The sequence below is a fragment of the Notamacropus eugenii genome, chromosome 2 (genome assembly GCF_028372415.1).
Source record: "Notamacropus eugenii isolate mMacEug1 chromosome 2, mMacEug1.pri_v2, whole genome shotgun sequence".
Taxonomy (NCBI): Eukaryota; Metazoa; Chordata; class Mammalia; order Diprotodontia; family Macropodidae; genus Notamacropus; species Notamacropus eugenii.
Window position 1 is genome coordinate 357,202,131 of NC_092873.1, and position 24,853 is coordinate 357,226,983.

The 24,853-nt window shown below is 48.1% G+C and overlaps 6 protein-coding genes across 14 annotated transcripts; all 6 read left to right on the plus strand.

Moving 5' to 3' along the window:
- Window positions 1-1,887: 1,887 nt before the first annotated feature.
- Window positions 1,888-3,214, plus strand: LOC140524016 (uncharacterized). 2 transcript variants are annotated; one of them, XM_072638544.1, is made up of 2 exons: window positions 1,888-3,027; window positions 3,169-3,214. In XM_072638544.1, exons 1-2 carry the CDS (start codon window positions 2,552-2,554, stop codon window positions 3,212-3,214), a joined length of 522 nt encoding a protein of 173 aa, XP_072494645.1. In that variant the 5' UTR covers window positions 1,888-2,551. The 2 variants fall into 2 exon arrangements, with proteins under 2 accessions (XP_072494645.1, XP_072494644.1); XM_072638543.1 differs by having other exon boundaries at window positions 1,888-3,214.
- A 524-nt stretch (window positions 3,215-3,738) lies between these two features.
- Window positions 3,739-7,529, plus strand: LOC140528512 (uncharacterized). 2 transcript variants are annotated; one of them, XM_072646405.1, is made up of 2 exons: window positions 3,739-7,342; window positions 7,484-7,529. In XM_072646405.1, exons 1-2 carry the CDS (start codon window positions 6,867-6,869, stop codon window positions 7,527-7,529), a joined length of 522 nt encoding a protein of 173 aa, XP_072502506.1. In that variant the 5' UTR covers window positions 3,739-6,866. The 2 variants fall into 2 exon arrangements, with proteins under 2 accessions (XP_072502506.1, XP_072502505.1); XM_072646404.1 differs by having other exon boundaries at window positions 3,739-7,529.
- A 2,289-nt stretch (window positions 7,530-9,818) lies between these two features.
- On the plus strand, window positions 9,819-11,838 carry LOC140528514 (uncharacterized). 4 transcript variants are annotated; one of them, XM_072646408.1, is made up of 2 exons: window positions 9,819-11,651; window positions 11,793-11,838. In XM_072646408.1, the coding sequence occupies exons 1-2, from the start codon at window positions 11,176-11,178 to the stop codon at window positions 11,836-11,838; spliced, it is 522 nt and encodes a 173-aa protein (XP_072502509.1). In that variant the 5' UTR covers window positions 9,819-11,175. The 4 variants fall into 4 exon arrangements, with proteins under 4 accessions (XP_072502509.1, XP_072502510.1, XP_072502508.1 ...); XM_072646409.1 differs by having other exon boundaries at window positions 9,819-11,609; XM_072646407.1 differs by having other exon boundaries at window positions 9,819-11,199; window positions 11,242-11,838.
- A 448-nt stretch (window positions 11,839-12,286) lies between these two features.
- Window positions 12,287-16,157, plus strand: LOC140528515 (uncharacterized). 2 transcript variants are annotated; one of them, XM_072646411.1, is made up of 2 exons: window positions 12,287-15,970; window positions 16,112-16,157. In XM_072646411.1, exons 1-2 carry the CDS (start codon window positions 15,495-15,497, stop codon window positions 16,155-16,157), a joined length of 522 nt encoding a protein of 173 aa, XP_072502512.1. In that variant the 5' UTR covers window positions 12,287-15,494. The 2 variants fall into 2 exon arrangements, with proteins under 2 accessions (XP_072502512.1, XP_072502511.1); XM_072646410.1 differs by having other exon boundaries at window positions 12,287-16,157.
- Window positions 16,158-16,169: 12 nt separating this feature from the next.
- LOC140528518 (uncharacterized) lies at window positions 16,170-20,479 on the plus strand. Of its 2 annotated transcripts, XM_072646417.1 has the most exons (2): window positions 16,170-20,292; window positions 20,434-20,479. In XM_072646417.1, exons 1-2 carry the CDS (start codon window positions 19,817-19,819, stop codon window positions 20,477-20,479), a joined length of 522 nt encoding a protein of 173 aa, XP_072502518.1. In that variant the 5' UTR covers window positions 16,170-19,816. The 2 variants fall into 2 exon arrangements, with proteins under 2 accessions (XP_072502518.1, XP_072502517.1); XM_072646416.1 differs by having other exon boundaries at window positions 16,170-20,479.
- A 2,813-nt stretch (window positions 20,480-23,292) lies between these two features.
- LOC140528517 (uncharacterized) lies at window positions 23,293-24,799 on the plus strand. Of its 2 annotated transcripts, XM_072646415.1 has the most exons (2): window positions 23,293-24,612; window positions 24,754-24,799. In XM_072646415.1, the coding sequence occupies exons 1-2, from the start codon at window positions 24,137-24,139 to the stop codon at window positions 24,797-24,799; spliced, it is 522 nt and encodes a 173-aa protein (XP_072502516.1). In that variant the 5' UTR covers window positions 23,293-24,136. The 2 variants fall into 2 exon arrangements, with proteins under 2 accessions (XP_072502516.1, XP_072502515.1); XM_072646414.1 differs by having other exon boundaries at window positions 23,293-24,799.
- The last annotated feature ends 54 nt before the right edge of the window (window positions 24,800-24,853 follow it).

A 24,853-nucleotide genomic window follows, 5' to 3' on the forward strand; every position in this document is an offset into this window, starting at 1 on the left:
TTTGTGGGACATAGCAAGTATGTGTGTGGTTCTAAGATGAAAAGATATCTAACAGTGATATGAATGATGAATAAATGAGCTATGAGTTATGACCCAGAGAAGAAGCATGGTACCTGACTGTCAAATGGTACCTTGAAGCCATGTCCACCGACTTGGAAAAATCTTTCAGTTTACGGACAACTTACTCTTTTCAGAATTCTGGCCACCTTAGCCATTACCTAACATCAAGGTGATTCAGCGGAAAACTTCCACCTTGAGTGAAATTAATTTCTTTAGCTCCAAAACCCACAACGATGGATGACAGTCCTTTCAAAGCAGATTACACTGAACAGTGAGACAAAACCGTGGCACCTAAGGAGCGCTCTTTGATTCATTCCATGATCCAAACAACGCAATTTCAAAATAGATAGGCTGATAACTTCATTCCAGTGTCTTACGGACACAAAAGGAAAGCTGTTATCGAAAACTGTGGTGCATTTCTTGTTGGACTATCTGGAGTAGTTCTGTTAAACGTTCTTAAGCTGAATCGTTACGAACCATGGAAATATTGCAAAATGGGAAATGTGAAGGCTTGGTCAGGAAGAACTGAACATTTAATGAAGTCTTTAATATGAAAGCTATTCTATTCGCTAGCTCGAAAACAAGGCCTCTTCTCCTCTCTCACTCTGCACGGAAGGTGACTGAGTTTCCAAAAAGTATGTCAGCATTGCTAAGCTTCAAAAGCATCTACGGGGATGGAAAAGTTCCAGGCATGGCTGTAGTGACAAATGGCCTACTATTCAAAGGAAACTAATAAGTGTTCAATGAACACCCACTGAGTACAAGGCATGGGTCTTAGCAAACAAACACAGGCAAAAAGACAAGTCATTGCCTTCAACCTGTCAAGTACGACCATTTCCAGCTCCACCCAATTTGGGGATTATTTCACATGGACGGAATTCATGGGCCAGAAGGAAAAAGAAGAGCAACTGAACCAGACGACTACGTAGACTGGAATGGGGAAAAAGAAGATGTTGTCAAAATTCATAAAATCTCTCCAGAATTGGAGGCCATGAAGAAATCGATCGAATGCCAGGACTCTAGGAAAAAAGCAAAGCTTCAACCCTGGCATCCATACCGTAAGAAACACCACCTTAGGCAATTATTTTCAAGGTGGTGCTTTTTGTCGCCACATCCCATAATCATTGCTGCAACAAATGATGATCCAATATTTCATGAAATGATGTTTGCCCTTGTCTTTGAGAGCGTGATACAGGACATTCCACGAACTCCTTTGACTGCTTCCTTAAGGAAAACCTGTGAAACCTCTTTCCTTTGACCTACAAGTGTCTCACGTATTTTCTATCTGTTTAAAGCCAGAAAGATCTGGCCGTCAAGGCTGAAAAATTCCGTCTCTAGAGGGTTGGCCTGCTGCTCCTGAACTTCTTCCTCCGTGCTTACTTTGACCACTGGGAAACAGAAACGCTGACAGGAAGGCCAATAAGGTCATTGCCAAAAGACAGGAGCTGCCAAGGCTGTTACTTGACTGGCATAGCCTTTGAGTCGTCAGCCTCACCTGCAAACCATGATGAGGCATCAGACGAGGACGAGGGGAGAGATTTGAGCTCTTGTCTAAAAGTCCTAGACCCAGACTCAGGTACCATGCCCTCACCAAAATATTTCTTTCTCAATTCGATTCGCCTCTCCCGACATCTCCATCATCAGTCATGAATAGAGAGTACCCAGCAGATAATGAAGATGACACCATCACGTGCATAGTTCTTCATCAGCATGCTGAAATCCCTAGAACTGTTTCGAAGTTTTCTTTTGCCATATCTCCTGCATGCTGTGGGTCACTTGGAGTGGATAATGATCACCACGTCGGAAAGATCCGCAGAGGCCCTTTGTCCCATCCCAGCTAAAGACCCCGAGAAGAAAGCAGACCTCTTTCGAATTGGAGCTTTTATACAAGACAACGACATTTCTTTGGTCTGAATTGTGGCCATCACTCTTGGGTCTTTCTTTGCCGCAATCCGTCTAAGCTTCAACATCGCCTTCAGAGTAGAGTTCCCAGCTCCTCCTCTAAAACTATCCACATCCCTTAGGAAGAACCCTGCCCACCCCTCACACACACACACACACACACACACACACACACACACACACACACACACACCCCACGAGTCGTGGAATGATGCACGGAAAAAAAAGATGTGTAATACCCTTGGTCATTGAGGGCAGGCAATGGCAAGGTGAACCAGGAATTGACCAAGGAGAGAAATTTGGCAGAGTAATTAAGGCAAGATGAAAAGATAAGTGATGATTCTAGAGGGCAAAAACAAATGAGATAACGAATTCCCAAAGTTCAAGGAAAAATAGATTCAGGAGAAAATAATTTCTTAATTGCATTTTACTTTTCCATCATGATAAACAATAACAGGGAAATCCCCTTACACGTGCTGACAGCCGTTGCTCATCGGGGTATAAAAGAGGCCCGTGGGGCAAGAAGTTTCTCAAACACAAGTCAATCCCTATCCTTGAACCAAAGCTAGAAGATCCATCCGCTGACACCATGGTCAACTCCTGTTGTGGCTCCGTGTGCTCTGAGCGCAGCTGTGGCCAGGAAGCCTGTGAGGAGGCATGCTGCGCCCCCAGCTGCTGCAGACCCAGCTGCTGCCCCTCTGTGTGCTGCCAGCCAACGTGCTGCCAAACGACTTGTTGCCGCCCAACTTGCTGCCGCCCAACTTGCTGTGTGACCAGCTGCTGCCAGCCCTGCTGCCGCCCCAGCTGCTGTCGTCCCGTCTGCTGCCAGACGACTTGCTGCAGAACCACGTGCTGCCGCCCCAGCTGCTGTCTGTCCAGCTGCTGCAGACCAAGGTGCTGCCAGTCCGTTTGCTGCCAACCCACCTGCTGCCGCCCTTCCTGCTGCCAGTCTAGTTGCTGCTCACCTTGCTGCTGCCAAACCACTTGCTGCCGCCCAACTTGCTGCCGCCCCAGCTGCTGTGTGTCCAGCTGCTGCCAGCCCTGCTGCCGCCCCAGCTGCTGTGTGTCCAGCTGCTGCCAGCCCTGCTGCCGCCCCAGCTGCTGTGTGTCCAGCTGCTGCCGGCCCTGCTGCCGCCCCAGCTGCTGTGTGTCCAGCTGCTGCCGGCCCTGCTGCCGCCCCACATGCTGCCAGACCACCTGCTGCAGGACCACCTGCTGCCGCCCAGCCTGCTGTGGCTCCTCCTGCTGCTGAGCACCAGAACAACACCCATTGTCCACACCATCATGCCTTTTCGAGGAAATGCCCCTCTTCCTTCTTATCTCTCACATCGTCTGCCAAGGAAGAACACGCTGACGCCAATGTGCTAGGAGCCAGGGATGAAAACCCCCGTCCTTTGGATGCATACGTCTCAACTTCTTTTCTGACCTTCCCTTTCCATTCTTTGCCAATTGGGGATCAGCTGTGGATTTTGAATGCGGTCATTCAAAAGGGACGAGAGTCCCCCAGCTCTTGGACCTCTCCCTGGCATTCCAAACCTATAGCAAAGTAGTCTCGGACAAACATCAGAATCAGAACGTGTCTACCCAGCATTTCCTGCGTCCGATACCAAGGCAACAAGGTCATTGAAACAGAAAAGTCCCTTCCTACGTTCATCCAAATCATAACGTTGCCACGTTTTTCTAGCATTGCTTGTGTATTTGCAAATAAAATTATGACCTCTCCAGAGCTGAACTCCACTATTAACTCCAGACTGTCTTCTGATTGTATGAAACAGTTTCATGTCCCATGTCATTTCTGCACACATTTGCTAGCTAGGCTCATGTCTCCGATATGGGAGACATAAACCAGAGAAGCTCCAGGATTCATCCAACTGAGATTTCGGCCTGCACTCAAGTGTTCCGGGGAAATTCCATTGAGAAGTTATCACAGTCGAAGACAGCACGATCTCACTTCTTATTTCAAATTAGTAAAAGATAATTTCTCACATTTTCCCTTCCAAATTCTCGCCCACTCTCTACGCGCCACCCCCGCTGCGATCACGGGAAGTGTGGAGTTGGCAGGCGGCAGGCGGGAGGAGTAAGTGGGACGGAAAGGGATAGCTGTGGATATGGAGTGGTTGTCCTTACCAAGGAGAGTCTTCTTTTCATTGGAGACACAAATGAAACAGGAGATATCGGGAGAAGGCATCTGACTAACATGAGAGGAGAAGACGCTAGGAAGAAGGAAGTCTTGGTGAACGACTTCAGCATCTTTCAGGAACATATCAGCAAGGCCTATAGATGGGGGCTTGGGGAAGGGGAGCCATGAGAGGTGGCATGAGGCGTGTCAACGTTTGCGGGACATAGCAAGTATGTGTGTGGTTCTAAGATGAAAAGATATCTAACAGTGATATGAATGATGAATAAATGAGCTATGAGTTATGACCCAGAGAAGAAGCATGGTACCTGACTGTCAAATGGTACCTTGAAGCCATGTCCACCGACTTGGAAAAATCTTTCAGTTTACGGACAACTTACTCTTTTCAGAATTCTGGCCACCTTAGCCGTTACCTAACATCAAGGTGATTCAGCGGAAAACTTCCACCTTGAGTGAAATTAATTTCTTTAGCTCCAAAACCCACAATGATGGATGACAGTCCTTTCAAAGCAGATTACACTGAACAGTGAGACAAAACCGTGGCACCTAAGGAGCGCTCTTTGATTCATTCCATGATCCAAACAACGCAATTTCAAAATAGATAGGCTGATAACTTCATTCCAGTGTCTTACGGACACAAAAGGAAAGCTGTTATCGAAAACTGTGGTGCATTTCTTGTTGGACTATCTGGAGTAGTTCTGTTAAACGTTCTTAAGCTGAATCGTTACGAACCATGGAAATATTGCAAAATGGAAAATGTGAAGAATATGATTGATTGGAGGCTTGGTCAGGAAGAACTGAACATTTAATGAAGTCTTTAATATGAAAGCTATTCTATTCGCTAGCTCGAAAACAAGGCCTCTTCTCCTCTCTCACTCTGCACGGAAGGTGACTGAGTTTCCAAAAAGTATGTCAGCATTGCTAAGCTTCAAAAGCATCTACGGGGATGGAAAAGTTCCAGGCATGGCTGTAGTGACAAATGCCCTACTATTCAAAGGAAACTAATAAGTGTTCAATGAACACCCACTGAGTACAAGGCATGGGTCTTAGCAAACAAACACAGGCAAAAAGACAAGTCATTGCCTTCAACCTGTCAAGTACGACCATTTCCAGCTCCACCCAATTTGGGGATTATTTCACATGGACGGAATTCATGGGCCAGAAGGAAAAAGAAGAGCAACTGAACCAGAGGACTACATAGACTGGAATGGGGAAAAAGAAGATGTTGTCAAAATTCATAAAATCTCTCCAGAATTGGAGGCCATGAAGAAATCGATCGAATGCCAGGACTCTAGGAAAAAAGCAAAGCTTCAACCCTGGCATCCATACCGTAAGAAACACCACCTTAGGCAATTATTTTCAAGGTGGTGCTTTTTGTCGCCACATCCCATAATCATTGCTGCAACAAATGATGATCCAATATTTCATGAAATGATGTTTGCCCTTGTCTTTGAGAGCGTGATACAGGACATTCCACGAACTCCTTTGACTGCTTCCTTAAGGAAAACCTGTGAAACCTCTTTCCTTTGACCTACAATTGTCTCACATATTTTCTATCTGTTTAAAGCCAGAAAGATCTGGCCGTCAAGGCTGAAAAATTCCGTCTCTAGAGGGTTGGCCTGCTGCTCCTGAACATCTTCCTCCGTGCTTACTTTGACCACTGGGAAACAGAAACGCTGACAGGAAGGCCAATAAGGTCATTGCCAAAAGACAGGAGCTGCCAAGGCTGTTACTTGACTGGCATAGCCTTTGAGTCGTCAGCCTCACCTGCAAACCACGATGAGGCATCAGACGAGGACGAGGGGAGAGATTTGAGCTCTTGTCTAAAAGTCCTAGACCCAGACTCAGGTACCATGCCCTCACCAAAATATTTTTTTCTCAATTCGATTCGCCTCTCCCGACATCTCCATCATCGGTCATGAATAGAGAGTACCCAGCAGATAATGAAGATGACACCATCACGTGCATAGTTCTTCATCAGCATGCTGAAATCCCTAGAACTGTTTCGAAGTTTTCTTTTGCCATATCTCCTGCATGCTGTGGGTCACTTGGAGTGGATAATGATCACCACGTCGGAAAGATCCGCAGAGGCCCTTTGTCCCATCCCGGCTAAAGACCCCGAGAAGAAAGCAGACCTCTTTCGAATTGGAGCTTTTATACAAGACAACGACATTTCTTTGGTCTGAATTGTGGCCATCACTCTTGGGTCTTTCTTTGCCGCAATCCGTCTAAGCTTCAACATCGCCTTCAGAGTAGAGTTCCCAGCTCCTCCTCTAAAACTATCCACATCCCTTAGGAAGAACCCTGCCCACCCCTCACACACACACACACACACACACACACACACACACACACACACACACACACACACCCCACGAGTCGTGGAATGATGCACGGAAAAAAAAGATGTGTAATACCCTTGGTCATTGAGGGCAGGCAATGGCAAGGTGAACCAGGAATTGACCAAGGAGAGAAATTTGGCAGAGTAATTAAGGCAAGATGAAAAGATAAGTGATGATTCTAGAGGGCAAAAACAAATGAGATAACGAATTCCCAAAGTTCAAGGAAAAATAGATTCAGGAGAAAATAATTTCTTAATTGCATTTTACTTTTCCATCATGATAAACAATAACAGGGAAATCCCCTTACACGTGCTGACAGCCGTTGCTCATCGGGGTATAAAAGAGGCCCGTGGGGCAAGAAGTTTCTCAAACACAAGTCAATCCCTATCCTTGAACCAAAGCTAGAAGATCCATCCGCTGACACCATGGTCAACTCCTGTTGTGGCTCCGTGTGCTCTGAGCGCAGCTGTGGCCAGGAAGCCTGTGAGGAGGCATGCTGCGCCCCCAGCTGCTGCAGACCCAGCTGCTGCCCCTCTGTGTGCTGCCAGCCAACGTGCTGCCAAACGACTTGTTGCCGCCCAACTTGCTGCCGCCCAACTTGCTGTGTGACCAGCTGCTGCCAGCCCTGCTGCCGCCCCAGCTGCTGTCGTCCCGTCTGCTGCCAGACGACTTGCTGCAGAACCACGTGCTGCCGCCCCAGCTGCTGTCTGTCCAGCTGCTGCAGACCAAGGTGCTGCCAGTCCGTTTGCTGCCAACCCACCTGCTGCCGCCCTTCCTGCTGCCAGTCTAGTTGCTGCTCACCTTGCTGCTGCCAAACCACTTGCTGCCGCCCAACTTGCTGCCGCCCCAGCTGCTGTGTGTCCAGCTGCTGCCAGCCCTGCTGCCGCCCCAGCTGCTGTGTGTCCAGCTGCTGCCAGCCCTGCTGCCGCCCCAGCTGCTGTGTGTCCAGCTGCTGCCGGCCCTGCTGCCGCCCCAGCTGCTGTGTGTCCAGCTGCTGCCGGCCCTGCTGCCGCCCCACATGCTGCCAGACCACCTGCTGCAGGACCACCTGCTGCCGCCCAGCCTGCTGTGGCTCCTCCTGCTGCTGAGCACCAGAACAACACCCATTGTCCACACCATCATGCCTTTTCGAGGAAATGCCCCTCTTCCTTCTTATCTCTCACATCGTCTGCCAAGGAAGAACACGCTGACGCCAATGTGCTAGGAGCCAGGGATGAAAACCCCCGTCCTTTGGATGCATACGTCTCAACTTCTTTTCTGACCTTCCCTTTCCATTCTTTGCCAATTGGGGATCAGCTGTGGATTTTGAATGCGGTCATTCAAAAGGGACGAGAGTCCCCCAGCTCTTGGACCTCTCCCTGGCATTCCAAACCTATAGCAAAGTAGTCTCGGACAAACATCAGAATCAGAACGTGTCTACCCAGCATTTCCTGCGTCCGATACCAAGGCAACAAGGTCATTGAAACAGAAAAGTCCCTTCCTACGTTCATCCAAATCATAACGTTGCCACGTTTTTCTAGCATTGCTTGTGTATTTGCAAATAAAATTATGACCTCTCCAGAGCTGAACTCCACTATTAACTCCAGAGTGTCTTCTGATTGTATGAAACAGTTTCATGTCCCATGTCATTTCTGCACACATTTGCTAGCTAGGCTCATGTCTCCGATATGGGAGACATAAACCAGAGAAGCTCCAGGATTCATCCAACTGAGATTTCGGCCTGCACTCAAGTGTTCCGGGGAAATTCCATTGAGAAGTTATCACAGTCGAAGACAGCACGATCTCACTTCTTATTTCAAATTAGTAAAAGATAATTTCTCACATTTTCCCTTCCAAATTCTCGCCCACTCTCTACGCGCCACCCCCGCTGCGATCACGGGAAGTGTGGAGTTGGCAGGCGGCAGGCGGGAGGAGTAAGTGGGACGGAAAGGGATAGCTGTGGATATGGAGTGGTTGTCCTTACCAAGGAGAGTCTTCTTTTCATTGGAGACACAAATGAAACAGGAGATATCGGGAGAAGGCATCTGACTAACATGAGAGGAGAAGACGCTAGGAAGAAGGAAGTCTTGGTGAACGACTTCAGCATCTTTCAGGAACATATCAGCAAGGCCTATAGATGGGGGCTTGGGGAAGGGGAGCCATGAGAGGTGGCATGAGGCGTGTCAACGTTTGCGGGACATAGCAAGTATGTGTGTGGTTCTAAGATGAAAAGATATCTAACAGTGATATGAATGATGAATAAATGAGCTATGAGTTATGACCCAGAGAAGAAGCATGGTACCTGACTGTCAAATGGTACCTTGAAGCCATGTCCACCGACTTGGAAAAATCTTTCAGTTTACGGACAACTTACTCTTTTCAGAATTCTGGCCACCTTAGCCGTTACCTAACATCAAGGTGATTCAGCGGAAAACTTCCACCTTGAGTGAAATTAATTTCTTTAGCTCCAAAACCCACAATGATGGATGACAGTCCTTTCAAAGCAGATTACACTGAACAGTGAGACAAAACCGTGGCACCTAAGGAGCGCTCTTTGATTCATTCCATGATCCAAACAACGCAATTTCAAAATAGATAGGCTGATAACTTCATTCCAGTGTCTTACGGACACAAAAGGAAAGCTGTTATCGAAAACTGTGGTGCATTTCTTGTTGGACTATCTGGAGTAGTTCTGTTAAACGTTCTTAAGCTGAATCGTTACGAACCATGGAAATATTGCAAAATGGAAAATGTGAAGAATATGATTGATTGGAGGCTTGGTCAGGAAGAACTGAACATTTAATGAAGTCTTTAATATGAAAGCTATTCTATTCGCTAGCTCGAAAACAAGGCCTCTTCTCCTCTCTCACTCTGCACGGAAGGTGACTGAGTTTCCAAAAAGTATGTCAGCATTGCTAAGCTTCAAAAGCATCTACGGGGATGGAAAAGTTCCAGGCATGGCTGTAGTGACAAATGCCCTACTATTCAAAGGAAACTAATAAGTGTTCAATGAACACCCACTGAGTACAAGGCATGGGTCTTAGCAAACAAACACAGGCAAAAAGACAAGTCATTGCCTTCAACCTGTCAAGTACGACCATTTCCAGCTCCACCCAATTTGGGGATTATTTCACATGGACGGAATTCATGGGCCAGAAGGAAATAGAAGAGCAACTGAACCAGACGACTACATAGACTGGAATGGGGAAAAAGAAGATGTTGTCAAAATTCATAAAATCTCTCCAGAATTGGAGGCCATAAAGAAATCGATCGAATGCCAGGACTCTAGGAAAAAAGCAAAGCTTCAACCCTGGCATCCATACCGTAAGAAACACCACCTTAGGCAATTATTTTCAAGGTGGTGCTTTTTGTCGCCACATCCCACAATCATTGCTGCAACAAATGATGATCCAATATTTCATGAAATGATGTTTGCCCTTGTCTTTGAGAGCGTGATACAGGACATTCCACGAACTCCTTTGACTGCTTCCTTAAGGAAAACCTGTGAAACCTCTTTCCTTTGACCTACAATTGTCTCACATATTTTCTATCTGTTTAAAGCCAGAAAGATCTGGCCGTCAAGGCTGAAAAATTCCGTCTCTAGAGGGTTGGCCTGCTGCTCCTGAACATCTTCCTCCGTGCTTACTTTGACCACTGGGAAACAGAAACGCTGACAGGAAGGCCAATAAGGTCATTGCCAAAAGACAGGAGCTGCCAAGGCTGTTACTTGACTGGCATAGCCTTTGAGTCGTCAGCCTCACCTGCAAACCACGATGAGGCATCAGACGAGGACGAGGGGAGAGATTTGAGCTCTTGTCTAAAAGTCCTAGACCCAGACTCAGGTACCATGCCCTCACCAAAATATTTTTTTCTCAATTCGATTCGCCTCTCCCGACATCTCCATCATCGGTCATGAATAGAGAGTACCCAGCAGATAATGAAGATGACACCATCACGTGCATAGTTCTTCATCAGCATGCTGAAATCCCTAGAACTGTTTCGAAGTTTTCTTTTGCCATATCTCCTGCATGCTGTGGGTCACTTGGAGTGGATAATGATCACCACGTCGGAAAGATCCGCAGAGGCCCTTTGTCCCATCCCGGCTAAAGACCCCGAGAAGAAAGCAGACCTCTTTCGAATTGGAGCTTTTATACAAGACAACGACATTTCTTTGGTCTGAATTGTGGCCATCACTCTTGGGTCTTTCTTTGCCGCAATCCGTCTAAGCTTCAACATCGCCTTCAGAGTAGAGTTCCCAGCTCCTCCTCTAAAACTATCCACATCCCTTAGGAAGAACCCTGCCCACCCCTCACACACACACACACACACACACACACACACACACACACACACACACACCCCACGAGTCGTGGAATGATGCACGGAAAAAAAAGATGTGTAATACCCTTGGTCATTGAGGGCAGGCAATGGCAAGGTGAACCAGGAATTGACCAAGGAGAGAAATTTGGCAGAGTAATTAAGGCAAGATGAAAAGATAAGTGATGATTCTAGAGGGCAAAAACAAATGAGATAACGAATTCCCAAAGTTCAAGGAAAAATAGATTCAGGAGAAAATAATTTCTTAATTGCATTTTACTTTTCCATCATGATAAACAATAACAGGGAAATCCCCTTACACGTGCTGACAGCCGTTGCTCATCGGGGTATAAAAGAGGCCCGTGGGGCAAGAAGTTTCTCAAACACAAGTCAATCCCTATCCTTGAACCAAAGCTAGAAGATCCATCCGCTGACACCATGGTCAACTCCTGTTGTGGCTCCGTGTGCTCTGAGCGCAGCTGTGGCCAGGAAGCCTGTGAGGAGGCATGCTGCGCCCCCAGCTGCTGCAGACCCAGCTGCTGCCCCTCTGTGTGCTGCCAGCCAACGTGCTGCCAAACGACTTGTTGCCGCCCAACTTGCTGCCACCCAACTTGCTGTGTGACCAGCTGCTGCCAGCCCTGCTGCCGCCCCAGCTGCTGTCGTCCCGTCTGCTGCCAGACGACTTGCTGCAGAACCACGTGCTGCCGCCCCAGCTGCTGTCTGTCCAGCTGCTGCAGACCAAGGTGCTGCCAGTCCGTTTGCTGCCAACCCACCTGCTGCCGCCCTTCCTGCTGCCAGTCTAGTTGCTGCTCACCTTGCTGCTGCCAAACCACTTGCTGCCGCCCAACTTGCTGCCGCCCCAGCTGCTGTGTGTCCAGCTGCTGCCAGCCCTGCTGCCGCCCCAGCTGCTGTGTGTCCAGCTGCTGCCAGCCCTGCTGCCGCCCCAGCTGCTGTGTGTCCAGCTGCTGCCGGCCCTGCTGCCGCCCCAGCTGCTGTGTGTCCAGCTGCTGCCGGCCCTGCTGCCGCCCCACATGCTGCCAGACCACCTGCTGCAGGACCACCTGCTGCCGCCCAGCCTGCTGTGGCTCCTCCTGCTGCTGAGCACCAGAACAACACCCATTGTCCACACCATCATGCCTTTTCGAGGAAATGCCCCTCTTCCTTCTTATCTCTCACATCGTCTGCCAAGGAAGAACACGCTGACGCCAATGTGCTAGGAGCCAGGGATGAAAACCCCCGTCCTTTGGATGCATACGTCTCAACTTCTTTTCTGACCTTCCCTTTCCATTCTTTGCCAATTGGGGATCAGCTGTGGATTTTGAATGCGGTCATTCAAAAGGGACGAGAGTCCCCCAGCTCTTGGACCTCTCCCTGGCATTCCAAACCTATAGCAAAGTAGTCTCGGACAAACATCAGAATCAGAACGTGTCTACCCAGCATTTCCTGCGTCCGATACCAAGGCCACAAGGTCATTGAAACAGAAAAGTCCCTTCCTACGTTCATCCAAATCATAACGTTGCCACGTTTTTCTAGCATTGCTTGTGTATTTGCAAATAAAATTATGACCTCTCCAGAGCTGAACTCCACTATTAACTCCAGAGTGTCTTCTGATTGTATGAAACAGTTTCATGTCCCATGTCATTTCTGCACACATTTGCTAGCTAGGCTCATGTCTCCGATATGGGAGACATAAACCAGAGAAGCTCCAGGATTCATCCAACTGAGATTTCGGCCTGCACTCAAGTGTTCCGGGGAAATTCCATTGAGAAGTTATCACAGTCGAAGACAGCACGATCTCACTTCTTATTTCAAATTAGTAAAAGATAATTTCTCACATTTTCCCTTCCAAATTCTCGCCCACTCTCTACGCGCCACCCCCGCTGCGATCACGGGAAGTGTGGAGTTGGCAGGCGGCAGGCGGGAGGAGTAAGTGGGACGGAAAGGGATAGCTGTGGATATGGAGTGGTTGTCCTTACCAAGGAGAGTCTTCTTTTCATTGGAGACACAAATGAAACAGGAGATATCGGGAGAAGGCATCTGACTAACATGAGAGGAGAAGACGCTAGGAAGAAGGAAGTCTTGGTGAACGACTTCAGCATCTTTCAGGAACATATCAGCAAGGCCTATAGATGGGGGCTTGGGGAAGGGGAGCCATGAGAGGTGGCATGAGGCGTGTCAACGTTTGCGGGACATAGCAAGTATGTGTGTGGTTCTAAGATGAAAAGATATCTAACAGTGATATGAATGATGAATAAATGAGCTATGAGTTATGACCCAGAGAAGAAGCATGGTACCTGACTGTCAAATGGTACCTTGAAGCCATGTCCACCGACTTGGAAAAATCTTTCAGTTTACGGACAACTTACTCTTTTCAGAATTCTGGCCACCTTAGCCGTTACCTAACATCAAGGTGATTCAGCGGAAAACTTCCACCTTGAGTGAAATTAATTTCTTTAGCTCCAAAACCCACAATGATGGATGACAGTCCTTTCAAAGCAGATTACACTGAACAGTGAGACAAAACCGTGGCACCTAAGGAGCGCTCTTTGATTCATTCCATGATCCAAACAACGCAATTTCAAAATAGATAGGCTGATAACTTCATTCCAGTGTCTTACGGACACAAAAGGAAAGCTGTTATCGAAAACTGTGGTGCATTTCTTGTTGGACTATCTGGAGTAGTTCTGTTAAACGTTCTTAAGCTGAATCGTTACGAACCATGGAAATATTGCAAAATGGAAAATGTGAAGAATATGATTGATTGGAGGCTTGGTCAGGAAGAACTGAACATTTAATGAAGTCTTTAATATGAAAGCTATTCTATTCGCTAGCTCGAAAACAAGGCCTCTTCTCCTCTCTCACTCTGCACGGAAGGTGACTGAGTTTCCAAAAAGTATGTCAGCATTGCTAAGCTTCAAAAGCATCTACGGGGATGGAAAAGTTCCAGGCATGGCTGTAGTGACAAATGCCCTACTATTCAAAGGAAACTAATAAGTGTTCAATGAACACCCACTGAGTACAAGGCATGGGTCTTAGCAAACAAACACAGGCAAAAAGACAAGTCATTGCCTTCAACCTGTCAAGTACGACCATTTCCAGCTCCACCCAATTTGGGGATTATTTCACATGGACGGAATTCATGGGCCAGAAGGAAATAGAAGAGCAACTGAACCAGACGACTACATAGACTGGAATGGGGAAAAAGAAGATGTTGTCAAAATTCATAAAATCTCTCCAGAATTGGAGGCCATAAAGAAATCGATCGAATGCCAGGACTCTAGGAAAAAAGCAAAGCTTCAACCCTGGCATCCATACCGTAAGAAACACCACCTTAGGCAATTATTTTCAAGGTGGTGCTTTTTGTCGCCACATCCCATAATCATTGCTGCAACAAATGATGATCCAATATTTCATGAAATGATGTTTGCCCTTGTCTTTGAGAGCGTGATACAGGACATTCCACGAACTCCTTTGACTGCTTCCTTAAGGAAAACCTGTGAAACCTCTTTCCTTTGACCTACAATTGTCTCACATATTTTCTATCTGTTTAAAGCCAGAAAGATCTGGCCGTCAAGGCTGAAAAATTCCGTCTCTAGAGGGTTGGCCTGCTGCTCCTGAACATCTTCCTCCGTGCTTACTTTGACCACTGGGAAACAGAAACGCTGACAGGAAGGCCAATAAGGTCATTGCCAAAAGACAGGAGCTGCCAAGGCTGTTACTTGACTGGCATAGCCTTTGAGTCGTCAGCCTCACCTGCAAACCACGATGAGGCATCAGACGAGGACGAGGGGAGAGATTTGAGCTCTTGTCTAAAAGTCCTAGACCCAGACTCAGGTACCATGCCCTCACCAAAATATTTTTTTCTCAATTCGATTCGCCTCTCCCGACATCTCCATCATCGGTCATGAATAGAGAGTACCCAGCAGATAATGAAGATGACACCATCACGTGCATAGTTCTTCATCAGCATGCTGAAATCCCTAGAACTGTTTCGAAGTTTTCTTTTGCCATATCTCCTGCATGCTGTGGGTCACTTGGAGTGGATAATGATCACCACGTCGGAAAGATCCGCAGAGGCCCTTTGTCCCATCCCGGCTAAAGACCCCGAGAAGAAAGCAGACCTCTTTCGAATTGGAGCTTTTATACAAGACAACGACATTTCTTTGGTCTGAATTGTGGCCATCACTCTTGGGTCTTTCTTTGCCGCAATCCGTCTAAGCTTCAACATCGCCTTCAGAGTAGAGTTCCCAGCTCCTCCTCTAAAACTATCCACATCCCTTAGGAAGAACCCTGCCCACCCCTCACACACACACACACACACACACACACACACACACACACACACACACACACACACACACCCCACGAGTCGTGGAATGATGCACGGAAAAAAAAGATGTGTAATACCCTTGGTCATTGAGGGCAGGCAATGGCAAGGTGAACCAGGAATTGACCAAGGAGAGAAATTTGGCAGAGTAATTAAGGCAAGATGAAAAGATAAGTGATGATTCTAGAGGGCAAAAACAAATGAGATAACGAATTCCCAAAGTTCAAGGAAAAATAGATTCAGGAGAAAATAATTTCTTAATTGCATTTTACTTTTCCATCATGATAAACAATAACAGGGAAATCCCCTTACACGTGCTGACAGCCGTTGCTCATCGGGGTATAAAAGAGGCCCGTGGGGCAAGAAGTTTCTCAAACACAAGTCAATCCCTATCCTTGAACCAAAGCTAGAAGATCCATCCGCTGACACCATGGTCAACTCCTGTTGTGGCTCCGTGTGCTCTGAGCGCAGCTGTGGCCAGGAAGCCTGTGAGGAGGCATGCTGCGCCCCCAGCTGCTGCAGACCCAGCTGCTGCCCCTCTGTGTGCTGCCAGCCAACGTGCTGCCAAACGACTTGTTGCCGCCCAACTTGCTGCCGCCCAACTTGCTGTGTGACCAGCTGCTGCCAGCCCTGCTGCCGCCCCAGCTGCTGTCGTCCCGTCTGCTGCCAGACGACTTGCTGCAGAACCACGTGCTGCCGCCCCAGCTGCTGTCTGTCCAGCTGCTGCAGACCAAGGTGCTGCCAGTCCGTTTGCTGCCAACCCACCTGCTGCCGCCCTTCCTGCTGCCAGTCTAGTTGCTGCTCACCTTGCTGCTGCCAAACCACTTGCTGCCGCCCAACTTGCTGCCGCCCCAGCTGCTGTGTGTCCAGCTGCTGCCAGCCCTGCTGCCGCCCCAGCTGCTGTGTGTCCAGCTGCTGCCAGCCCTGCTGCCGCCCCAGCTGCTGTGTGTCCAGCTGCTGCCGGCCCTGCTGCCGCCCCAGCTGCTGTGTGTCCAGCTGCTGCCGGCCCTGCTGCCGCCCCACATGCTGCCAGACCACCTGCTGCAGGACCACCTGCTGCCGCCCAGCCTGCTGTGGCTCCTCCTGCTGCTGAGCACCAGAACAACACCCATTGTCCACACCATCATGCCTTTTCGAGGAAATGCCCCTCTTCCTTCTTATCTCTCACATCGTCTGCCAAGGAAGAACACGCTGACGCCAATGTGCTAGGAGCCAGGGATGAAAACCCCCGTCCTTTGGATGCATACGTCTCAACTTCTTTTCTGACCTTCCCTTTCCATTCTTTGCCAATTGGGGATCAGCTGTGGATTTTGAATGCGGTCATTCAAAAGGGACGAGAGTCCCCCAGCTCTTGGACCTCTCCCTGGCATTCCAAACCTATAGCAAAGTAGTCTCGGACAAACATCAGAATCAGAACGTGTCTACCCAGCATTTCCTGCGTCCGATACCAAGGCAACAAGGTCATTGAAACAGAAAAGTCCCTTCCTACGTTCATCCAAATCATAACGTTGCCACGTTTTTCTAGCATTGCTTGTGTATTTGCAAATAAAATTATGACCTCTCCAGAGCTGAACTCCACTATTAACTCCAGAGTGTCTTCTGATTGTATGAAACAGTTTCATGTCCCATGTCATTTCTGCACACATTTGCTAGCTAGGCTCATGTCTCCGATATGGGAGACATAAACCAGAGAAGCTCCAGGATTCATCCAACTGAGATTTCGGCCTGCACTCAAGTGTTCCGGGGAAATTCCATTGAGAAGTTATCACAGTCGAAGACAGCACGATCTCACTTCTTATTTCAAATTAGTAAAAGATAATTTCTCACATTTTCCCTTCCAAATTCTCGCCCACTCTCTACGCGCCACCCCCGCTGCGATCACGGGAAGTGTGGAGTTGGCAGGCGGCAGGCGGGAGGAGTAAGTGGGACGGAAAGGGATAGCTGTGGATATGGAGTGGTTGTCCTTACCAAGGAGAGTCTTCTTTTCATTGGAGACACAAATGAAACAGGAGATATCGGGAGAAGGCATCTGACTAACATGAGAGGAGAAGACGCTAGGAAGAAGGAAGTCTTGGTGAACGACTTCAGCATCTTTCAGGAACATATCAGCAAGGCCTATAGATGGGGGCTTGGGGAAGGGGAGCCATGAGAGGTGGCATGAGGCGTGTCAACGTTTGCGGGACATAGCAAGTATGTGTGTGGTTCTAAGATGAAAAGATATCTAACAGTGATATGAATGATGAATAAATGAGCTATGAGTTATGACCCAGAGAAGAAGCATGGTACCTGACTGTCAAATGGTACCTTGAAGCCATGTCCACCGACTTGGAAAAATCTTTCAGTTTACGGACAACTTACTCTTTTCAGAATTCTGGCCACCTTAGCCGTTACCTAACATCAAGGTGATTCAGCGGAAAACTTCCACCTTGAGTGAAATTAATTTCTTTAGCTCCAAAACCCACAATGATGGATGACAGTCCTTTCAAAGCAGATTACACTGAACAGTGAGACAAAACCGTGGCACCTAAGGAGCGCTCTTTGATTCATTCCATGATCCAAACAACGCAATTTCAAAATAGATAGGCTGATAACTTCATTCCAGTGTCTTACGGACACAAAAGGAAAGCTGTTATCGAAAACTGTGGTGCATTTCTTGTTGGACTATCTGGAGTAGTTCTGTTAAACGTTCTTAAGCTGAATCGTTACGAACCATGGAAATATTGCAAAATGGGAAATGTGAAGAATATGATTGATTGGAGGCTTGGTCAGGAAGAACTGAACATTTAATGAAGTCTTTAATATGAAAGCTATTCTATTCGCTAGCTCGAAAACAAGGCCTCTTCTCCTCTCTCACTCTGCACGGAAGGTGACTGAGTTTCCAAAAAGTATGTCAGCATTGCTAAGCTTCAAAAGCATCTACGGGGATGGAAAAGTTCCAGGCATGGCTGTAGTGACAAATGCCCTACTATTCAAAGGAAACTAATAAGTGTTCAATGAACACCCACTGAGTACAAGGCATGGGTCTTAGCAAACAAACACAGGCAAAAAGACAAGTCATTGCCTTCAACCTGTCAAGTACGACCATTTCCAGCTCCACCCAATTTGGGGATTATTTCACATGGACGGAATTCATGGGCCAGAAGGAAATAGAAGAGCAACTGAACCAGACGACTACATAGACTGGAATGGGGAAAAAGAAGATGTTGTCAAAATTCATAAAATCTCTCCAGAATTGGAGGCCATAAAGAAATCGATCGAATGCCAGGACTCTAGGAAAAAAGCAAAGCTTCAACCCTGGCATCCATACCGTAAGAAACACCACCTTAGGCAATTATTTTCAAGGTGGTGCTTTTTGTCGCCACATCCCATAATCATTGCTGCAACAAATGATGATCCAATATTTCATGAAATGATGTTTGCCCTTGTCTTTGAGAGCGTGATACAGGACATTCCACGAACTCCTTTGACTGCTTCCTTAAGGAAAACCTGTGAAACCTCTTTCCTTTGACCTACAATTGTCTCACATATTTTCTATCTGTTTAAAGCCAGAAAGATCTGGCCGTCAAGGCTGAAAAATTCCGTCTCTAGAGGGTTGGCCTGCTGCTCCTGAACATCTTCCTCCGTGCTTACTTTGACCACTGGGAAACAGAAACGCTGACAGGAAGGCCAATAAGGTCATTGCCAAAAGACAGGAGCTGCCAAGGCTGTTACTTGACTGGCATAGCCTTTGAGTCGTCAGCCTCACCTGCAAACCACGATGAGGCATCAGACGAGGACGAGGGGAGAGATTTGAGCTCTTGTCTAAAAGTCCTAGACCCAGACTCAGGTACCATGCCCTCACCAAAATATTTTTTTCTCAATTCGATTCGCCTCTCCCGACATCTCCATCATCGGTCATGAATAGAGAGTACCCAGCAGATAATGAAGATGACACCATCACGTGCATAGTTCTTCATCAGCATGCTGAAATCCCTAGAACTGTTTCGAAGTTTTCTTTTGCCATATCTCCTGCATGCTGTGGGTCACTTGGAGTGGATAATGATCACCACGTCGGAAAGATCCGCAGAGGCCCTTTGTCCCATCCCGGCTAAAGACCCCGAGAAGAAAGCAGACCTCTTTCGAATTGGAGCTTTTATACAAGACAACGACATTTCTTTGGTCTGAATTGTGGCCATCACTCTTGGGTCTTTCTTTGCCGCAATCCGTCTAAGCTTCAACATCGCCTTCAGAGTAGAGTTCCCAGCTCCTCCTCTAAAACTATCCACATCCCTTAGGAAGAACCCTGCCCACCCCTCACACACACACACACACACACACACACACACACACACACACACACACACACACACACACACCCCACGAGTCGTGGAATGATGCACGGAAAAAAAAGATGTGTAATACCCTTGGTCATTGAGGGCAGGCAATGGCAAGGTGAACCAGGAATTGACCAAGGAGAGAAATTTGGCAGAGTAATTAAGGCAAGATGAAAAGATAAGTGATGATTCTAGAGGGCAAAAACAAATGAGATAACGAATTCCCAAAGTTCAAGGAAAAAGTAGATTCAGGAGAAAATAATTTCTTAATTGCATTTTACTTTTCCATCATGATAAACAATAACAGGGAAATCCCCTTACACGTGCTGACAGCCGTTGCTCATCGGGGTATAAAAGAGGCCCGTGGGGCAAGAAGTTTCTCAAACACAAGTCAATCCCTATCCTTGAACCAAAGCTAGAAGATCCATCCGCTGACACCATGGTCAACTCCTGTTGTGGCTCCGTGTGCTCTGAGCGCAGCTGTGGCCAGGAAGCCTGTGAGGAGGCATGCTGCGCCCCCAGCTGCTGCAGACCCAGCTGCTGCCCCTCTGTGTGCTGCCAGCCAACGTGCTGCCAAACGACTTGTTGCCGCCCAACTTGCTGCCGCCCAACTTGCTGTGTGACCAGCTGCTGCCAGCCCTGCTGCCGCCCCAGCTGCTGTCGTCCCGTCTGCTGCCAGACGACTTGCTGCAGAACCACGTGCTGCCGCCCCAGCTGCTGTCTGTCCAGCTGCTGCAGACCAAGGTGCTGCCAGTCCGTTTGCTGCCAACCCACCTGCTGCCGCCCTTCCTGCTGCCAGTCTAGTTGCTGCTCACCTTGCTGCTGCCAAACCACTTGCTGCCGCCCAACTTGCTGCCGCCCCAGCTGCTGTGTGTCCAGCTGCTGCCAGCCCTGCTGCCGCCCCAGCTGCTGTGTGTCCAGCTGCTGCCAGCCCTGCTGCCGCCCCAGCTGCTGTGTGTCCAGCTGTTGCCGGCCCTGCTGCCGCCCCAGCTGCTGTGTGTCCAGCTGCTGCCGGCCCTGCTGCCGCCCCACATGCTGCCAGACCACCTGCTGCAGGACCACCTGCTGCCGCCCAGCCTGCTGTGGCTCCTCCTGCTGCTGAGCACCAGAACAACACCCATTGTCCACACCATCATGCCTTTTCGAGGAAATGCCCCTCTTCCTTCTTATCTCTCACATCGTCTGCCAAGGAAGAACACGCTGACGCCAATGTGCTAGGAGCCAGGGATGAAAACCCCCGTCCTTTGGATGCATACGTCTCAACTTCTTTTCTGACCTTCCCTTTCCATTCTTTGCCAATTGGGGATCAGCTGTGGATTTTGAATGCGGTCATTCAAAAGGGACGAGAGTCCCCCAGCTCTTGGACCTCTCCCTGGCATTCCAAACCTATAGCAAAGTAGTCTCGGACAAACATCAGAATCAGAACGTGTCTACCCAGCATTTCCTGCGTCCGATACCAAGGCAACAAGGTCATTGAAACAGAAAAGTCCCTTCCTACGTTCATCCAAATCATAACGTTGCCACGTTTTTCTAGCATTGCTTGTGTATTTGCAAATAAAATTATGACCTCTCCAGAGCTGAACTCCACTATTAACTCCAGAGTGTCTTCTGATTGTATGAAACAGTTTCATGTCCCATGTCATTTCTGCACACATTTGCTAGCTAGGCTCATGTCTCCGATATGGGAGACATAAACCAGAGAAGCTCCAGGATTCATCCAACTGAGATTTCGGCCTGCACTCAAGTGTTCCGGGGAAATTCCATTGAGAAGTTATCACAGTCGAAGACAGCACGATCTCACTTCTTATTTCAAATTAGTAAAAGATAATTTCTCACATTTTCCCTTCCAAATTCTCGCCCACTCTCTACGCGCCACCCCCGCTGCGATCACGGGAAGTGTGGAGTTGGCAGGCGGCAGGCGGGAGGAGTAAGTGGGACGGAAAGGGATAGCTGTGGATATGGAGTGGTTGTCCTTACCAAGGAGAGTCTTCTTTTCATTGGAGACACAAATGAAACAGGAGATATCGGGAGAAGGCATCTGACTAACATGAGAGGAGAAGACGCTAGGAAGAAGGAAGTCTTGGTGAACGACTTCAGCATCTTTCAGGAACATATCAGCAAGGCCTATAGATGGGGGCTTGGGGAAGGGGAGCCATGAGAGGTGGCATGAGGCGTGTCAACGTTTGCGGGACATAGCAAGTATGTGTGTGGTTCTAAGATGAAAAGATATCTAACAGTGATATGAATGATGAATAAATGAGCTATGAGTTATGACCCAGAGAAGAAGCATGGTACCTGACTGTCAAATGGTACCTTGAAGCCATGTCCACCGACTTGGAAAAATCTTTCAGTTTACGGACAACTTACTCTTTTCAGAATTCTGGCCACCTTAGCCGTTACCTAACATCAAGGTGATTCAGCGGAAAACTTCCACCTTGAGTGAAATTAATTTCTTTAGCTCCAAAACCCACAATGATGGATGACAGTCCTTTGAAAGCAGATTACACTGAACAGTGAGACAAAACCGTGGCACCTAAGGAGCGCTCTTTGATTCATTCCATGATCCAAACAACGCAATTTCAAAATAGATAGGCTGATAACTTCATTCCAGTGTCTTACGGACACAAAAGGAAAGCTGTTATCGAAAACTGTGGTGCATTTCTTGTTGGACTATCTGGAGTAGTTCTGTTAAACGTTCTTAAGCTGAATCGTTACGAACCATGGAAATATTGCAAAATGGGAAATGTGAAGAATATGATTGATTGGAGGCTTGGTCAGGAAGAACTGAACATTTAATGAAGTCTTTAATATGAAAGCTATTCTATTCGCTAGCTCGAAAACAAGGCCTCTTCTCCTCTCTCACTCTGCACGGAAGGTGACTGAGTTTCCAAAAAGTATGTCAGCATTGCTAAGCTTCAAAAGCATCTACGGGGATGGAAAAGTTCCAGGCATGGCTGTAGTGACAAATGCCCTACTATTCAAAGGAAACTAATAAGTGTTCAATGAACACCCACTGAGTACAAGGCATGGGTCTTAGCAAACAAACACAGGCAAAAAGACAAGTCATTGCCTTCAACCTGTCAAGTACGACCATTTCCAGCTCCACCCAATTTGGGGATTATTTCACATGGACGGAATTCATGGGCCAGAAGGAAAAAGAAGAGCAACTGAACCAGACGACTACATAGACTGGAATGGGGAAAAAGAAGATGTTGTCAAAATTCATAAAATCTCTCCAGAATTGGAGGCCATGAAGAAATCGATCGAATGCCAGGACTCTAGGAAAAAAGCAAAGCTTCAACCCTGGCATCCATACCGTAAGAAACACCACCTTAGGCAATTATTTTCAAGGTGGTGCTTTTTGTCGCCACATCCCATAATCATTGCTGCAACAAATGATGATCCAATATTTCATGAAATGATGTTTGCCCTTGTCTTTGAGAGCGTGATACAGGACATTCCACGAACTCCTTTGACTGCTTCCTTAAGGAAAACCTGTGAAACCTCTTTCCTTTGACCTACAATTGTCTCACATATTTTCTATCTGTTTAAAGCCAGAAAGATCTGGCCGTCAAGGCTGAAAAATTCCGTCTCTAGAGGGTTGGCCTGCTGCTCCTGAACTTCTTCCTCCGTGCTTACTTTGACCACTGGGAAACAGAAACGCTGACAGGAAGGCCAATAAGGTCATTGCCAAAAGACAGGAGCTGCCAAGGCTGTTACTTGACTGGCATAGCCTTTGAGTCGTCAGCCTCACCTGCAAACCATGATGAGGCATCAGACGAGGACGAGGGGAGAGATTTGAGCTCTTGTCTAAAAGTCCTAGACCCAGACTCAGGTACCATGCCCTCACCAAAATATTTTTTTCTCAATTCGATTCGCCTCTCCCGACATCTCCATCATCAGTCATGAATAGAGAGTACCCAGCAGATAATGAAGATGACACCATCACGTGCATAGTTCTTCATCAGCATGCTGAAATCCCTAGAACTGTTTCGAAGTTTTCTTTTGCCATATCTCCTGCATGCTGTGGGTCACTTGGAGTGGATAATGATCACCACGTCGGAAAGATCCGCAGAGGCCCTTTGTCCCATCCCGGCTAAAGACCCCGAGAAGAAAGCAGACCTCTTTCGAATTGGAGCTTTTATACAAGACAACGACATTTCTTTGGTCTGAATTGTGGCCATCACTCTTGGGTCTTTCTTTGCCGCAATCCGTCTAAGCTTCAACATCGCCTTCAGAGTAGAGTTCCCAGCTCCTCCTCTAAAACTATCCACATCCCTTAGGAAGAACCCTGCCCACCCCTCACACACACACACACACACACACACACACACACACACACACACACACACACACACACACCCCACGAGTCGTGGAATGATGCACGGAAAAAAAAGATGTGTAATACCCTTGGTCATTGAGGGCAGGCAATGGCAAGGTGAACCAGGAATTGACCAAGGAGAGAAATTTGGCAGAGTAATTAAGGCAAGATGAAAAGATAAGTGATGATTCTAGAGGGCAAAAACAAATGAGATAACGAATTCCCAAAGTTCAAGGAAAAAGTAGATTCAGGAGAAAATAATTTCTTAATTGCATTTTACTTTTCCATCATGATAAACAATAACAGGGAAATCCCCTTACACGTGCTGACAGCCGTTGCTCATCGGGGTATAAAAGAGGCCCGTGGGGCAAGAAGTTTCTCAAACACAAGTCAATCCCTATCCTTGAACCAAAGCTAGAAGATCCATCCGCTGACACCATGGTCAACTCCTGTTGTGGCTCCGTGTGCTCTGAGCGCAGCTGTGGCCAGGAAGCCTGTGAGGAGGCATGCTGCGCCCCCAGCTGCTGCAGACCCAGCTGCTGCCCCTCTGTGTGCTGCCAGCCAACGTGCTGCCAAACGACTTGTTGCCGCCCAACTTGCTGCCGCCCAACTTGCTGTGTGACCAGCTGCTGCCAGCCCTGCTGCCGCCCCAGCTGCTGTCGTCCCGTCTGCTGCCAGACGACTTGCTGCAGAACCACGTGCTGCCGCCCCAGCTGCTGTCTGTCCAGCTGCTGCAGACCAAGGTGCTGCCAGTCCGTTTGCTGCCAACCCACCTGCTGCCGCCCTTCCTGCTGCCAGTCTAGTTGCTGCTCACCTTGCTGCTGCCAAACCACTTGCTGCCGCCCAACTTGCTGCCGCCCCAGCTGCTGTGTGTCCAGCTGCTGCCAGCCCTGCTGCCGCCCCAGCTGCTGTGTGTCCAGCTGCTGCCAGCCCTGCTGCCGCCCCAGCTGCTGTGTGTCCAGCTGCTGCCGGCCCTGCTGCCGCCCCAGCTGCTGTGTGTCCAGCTGCTGCCGGCCCTGCTGCCGCCCCACATGCTGCCAGACCACCTGCTGCAGGACCACCTGCTGCCGCCCAGCCTGCTGTGGCTCCTCCTGCTGCTGAGCACCAGAACAACACCCATTGTCCACACCATCATGCCTTTTCGAGGAAATGCCC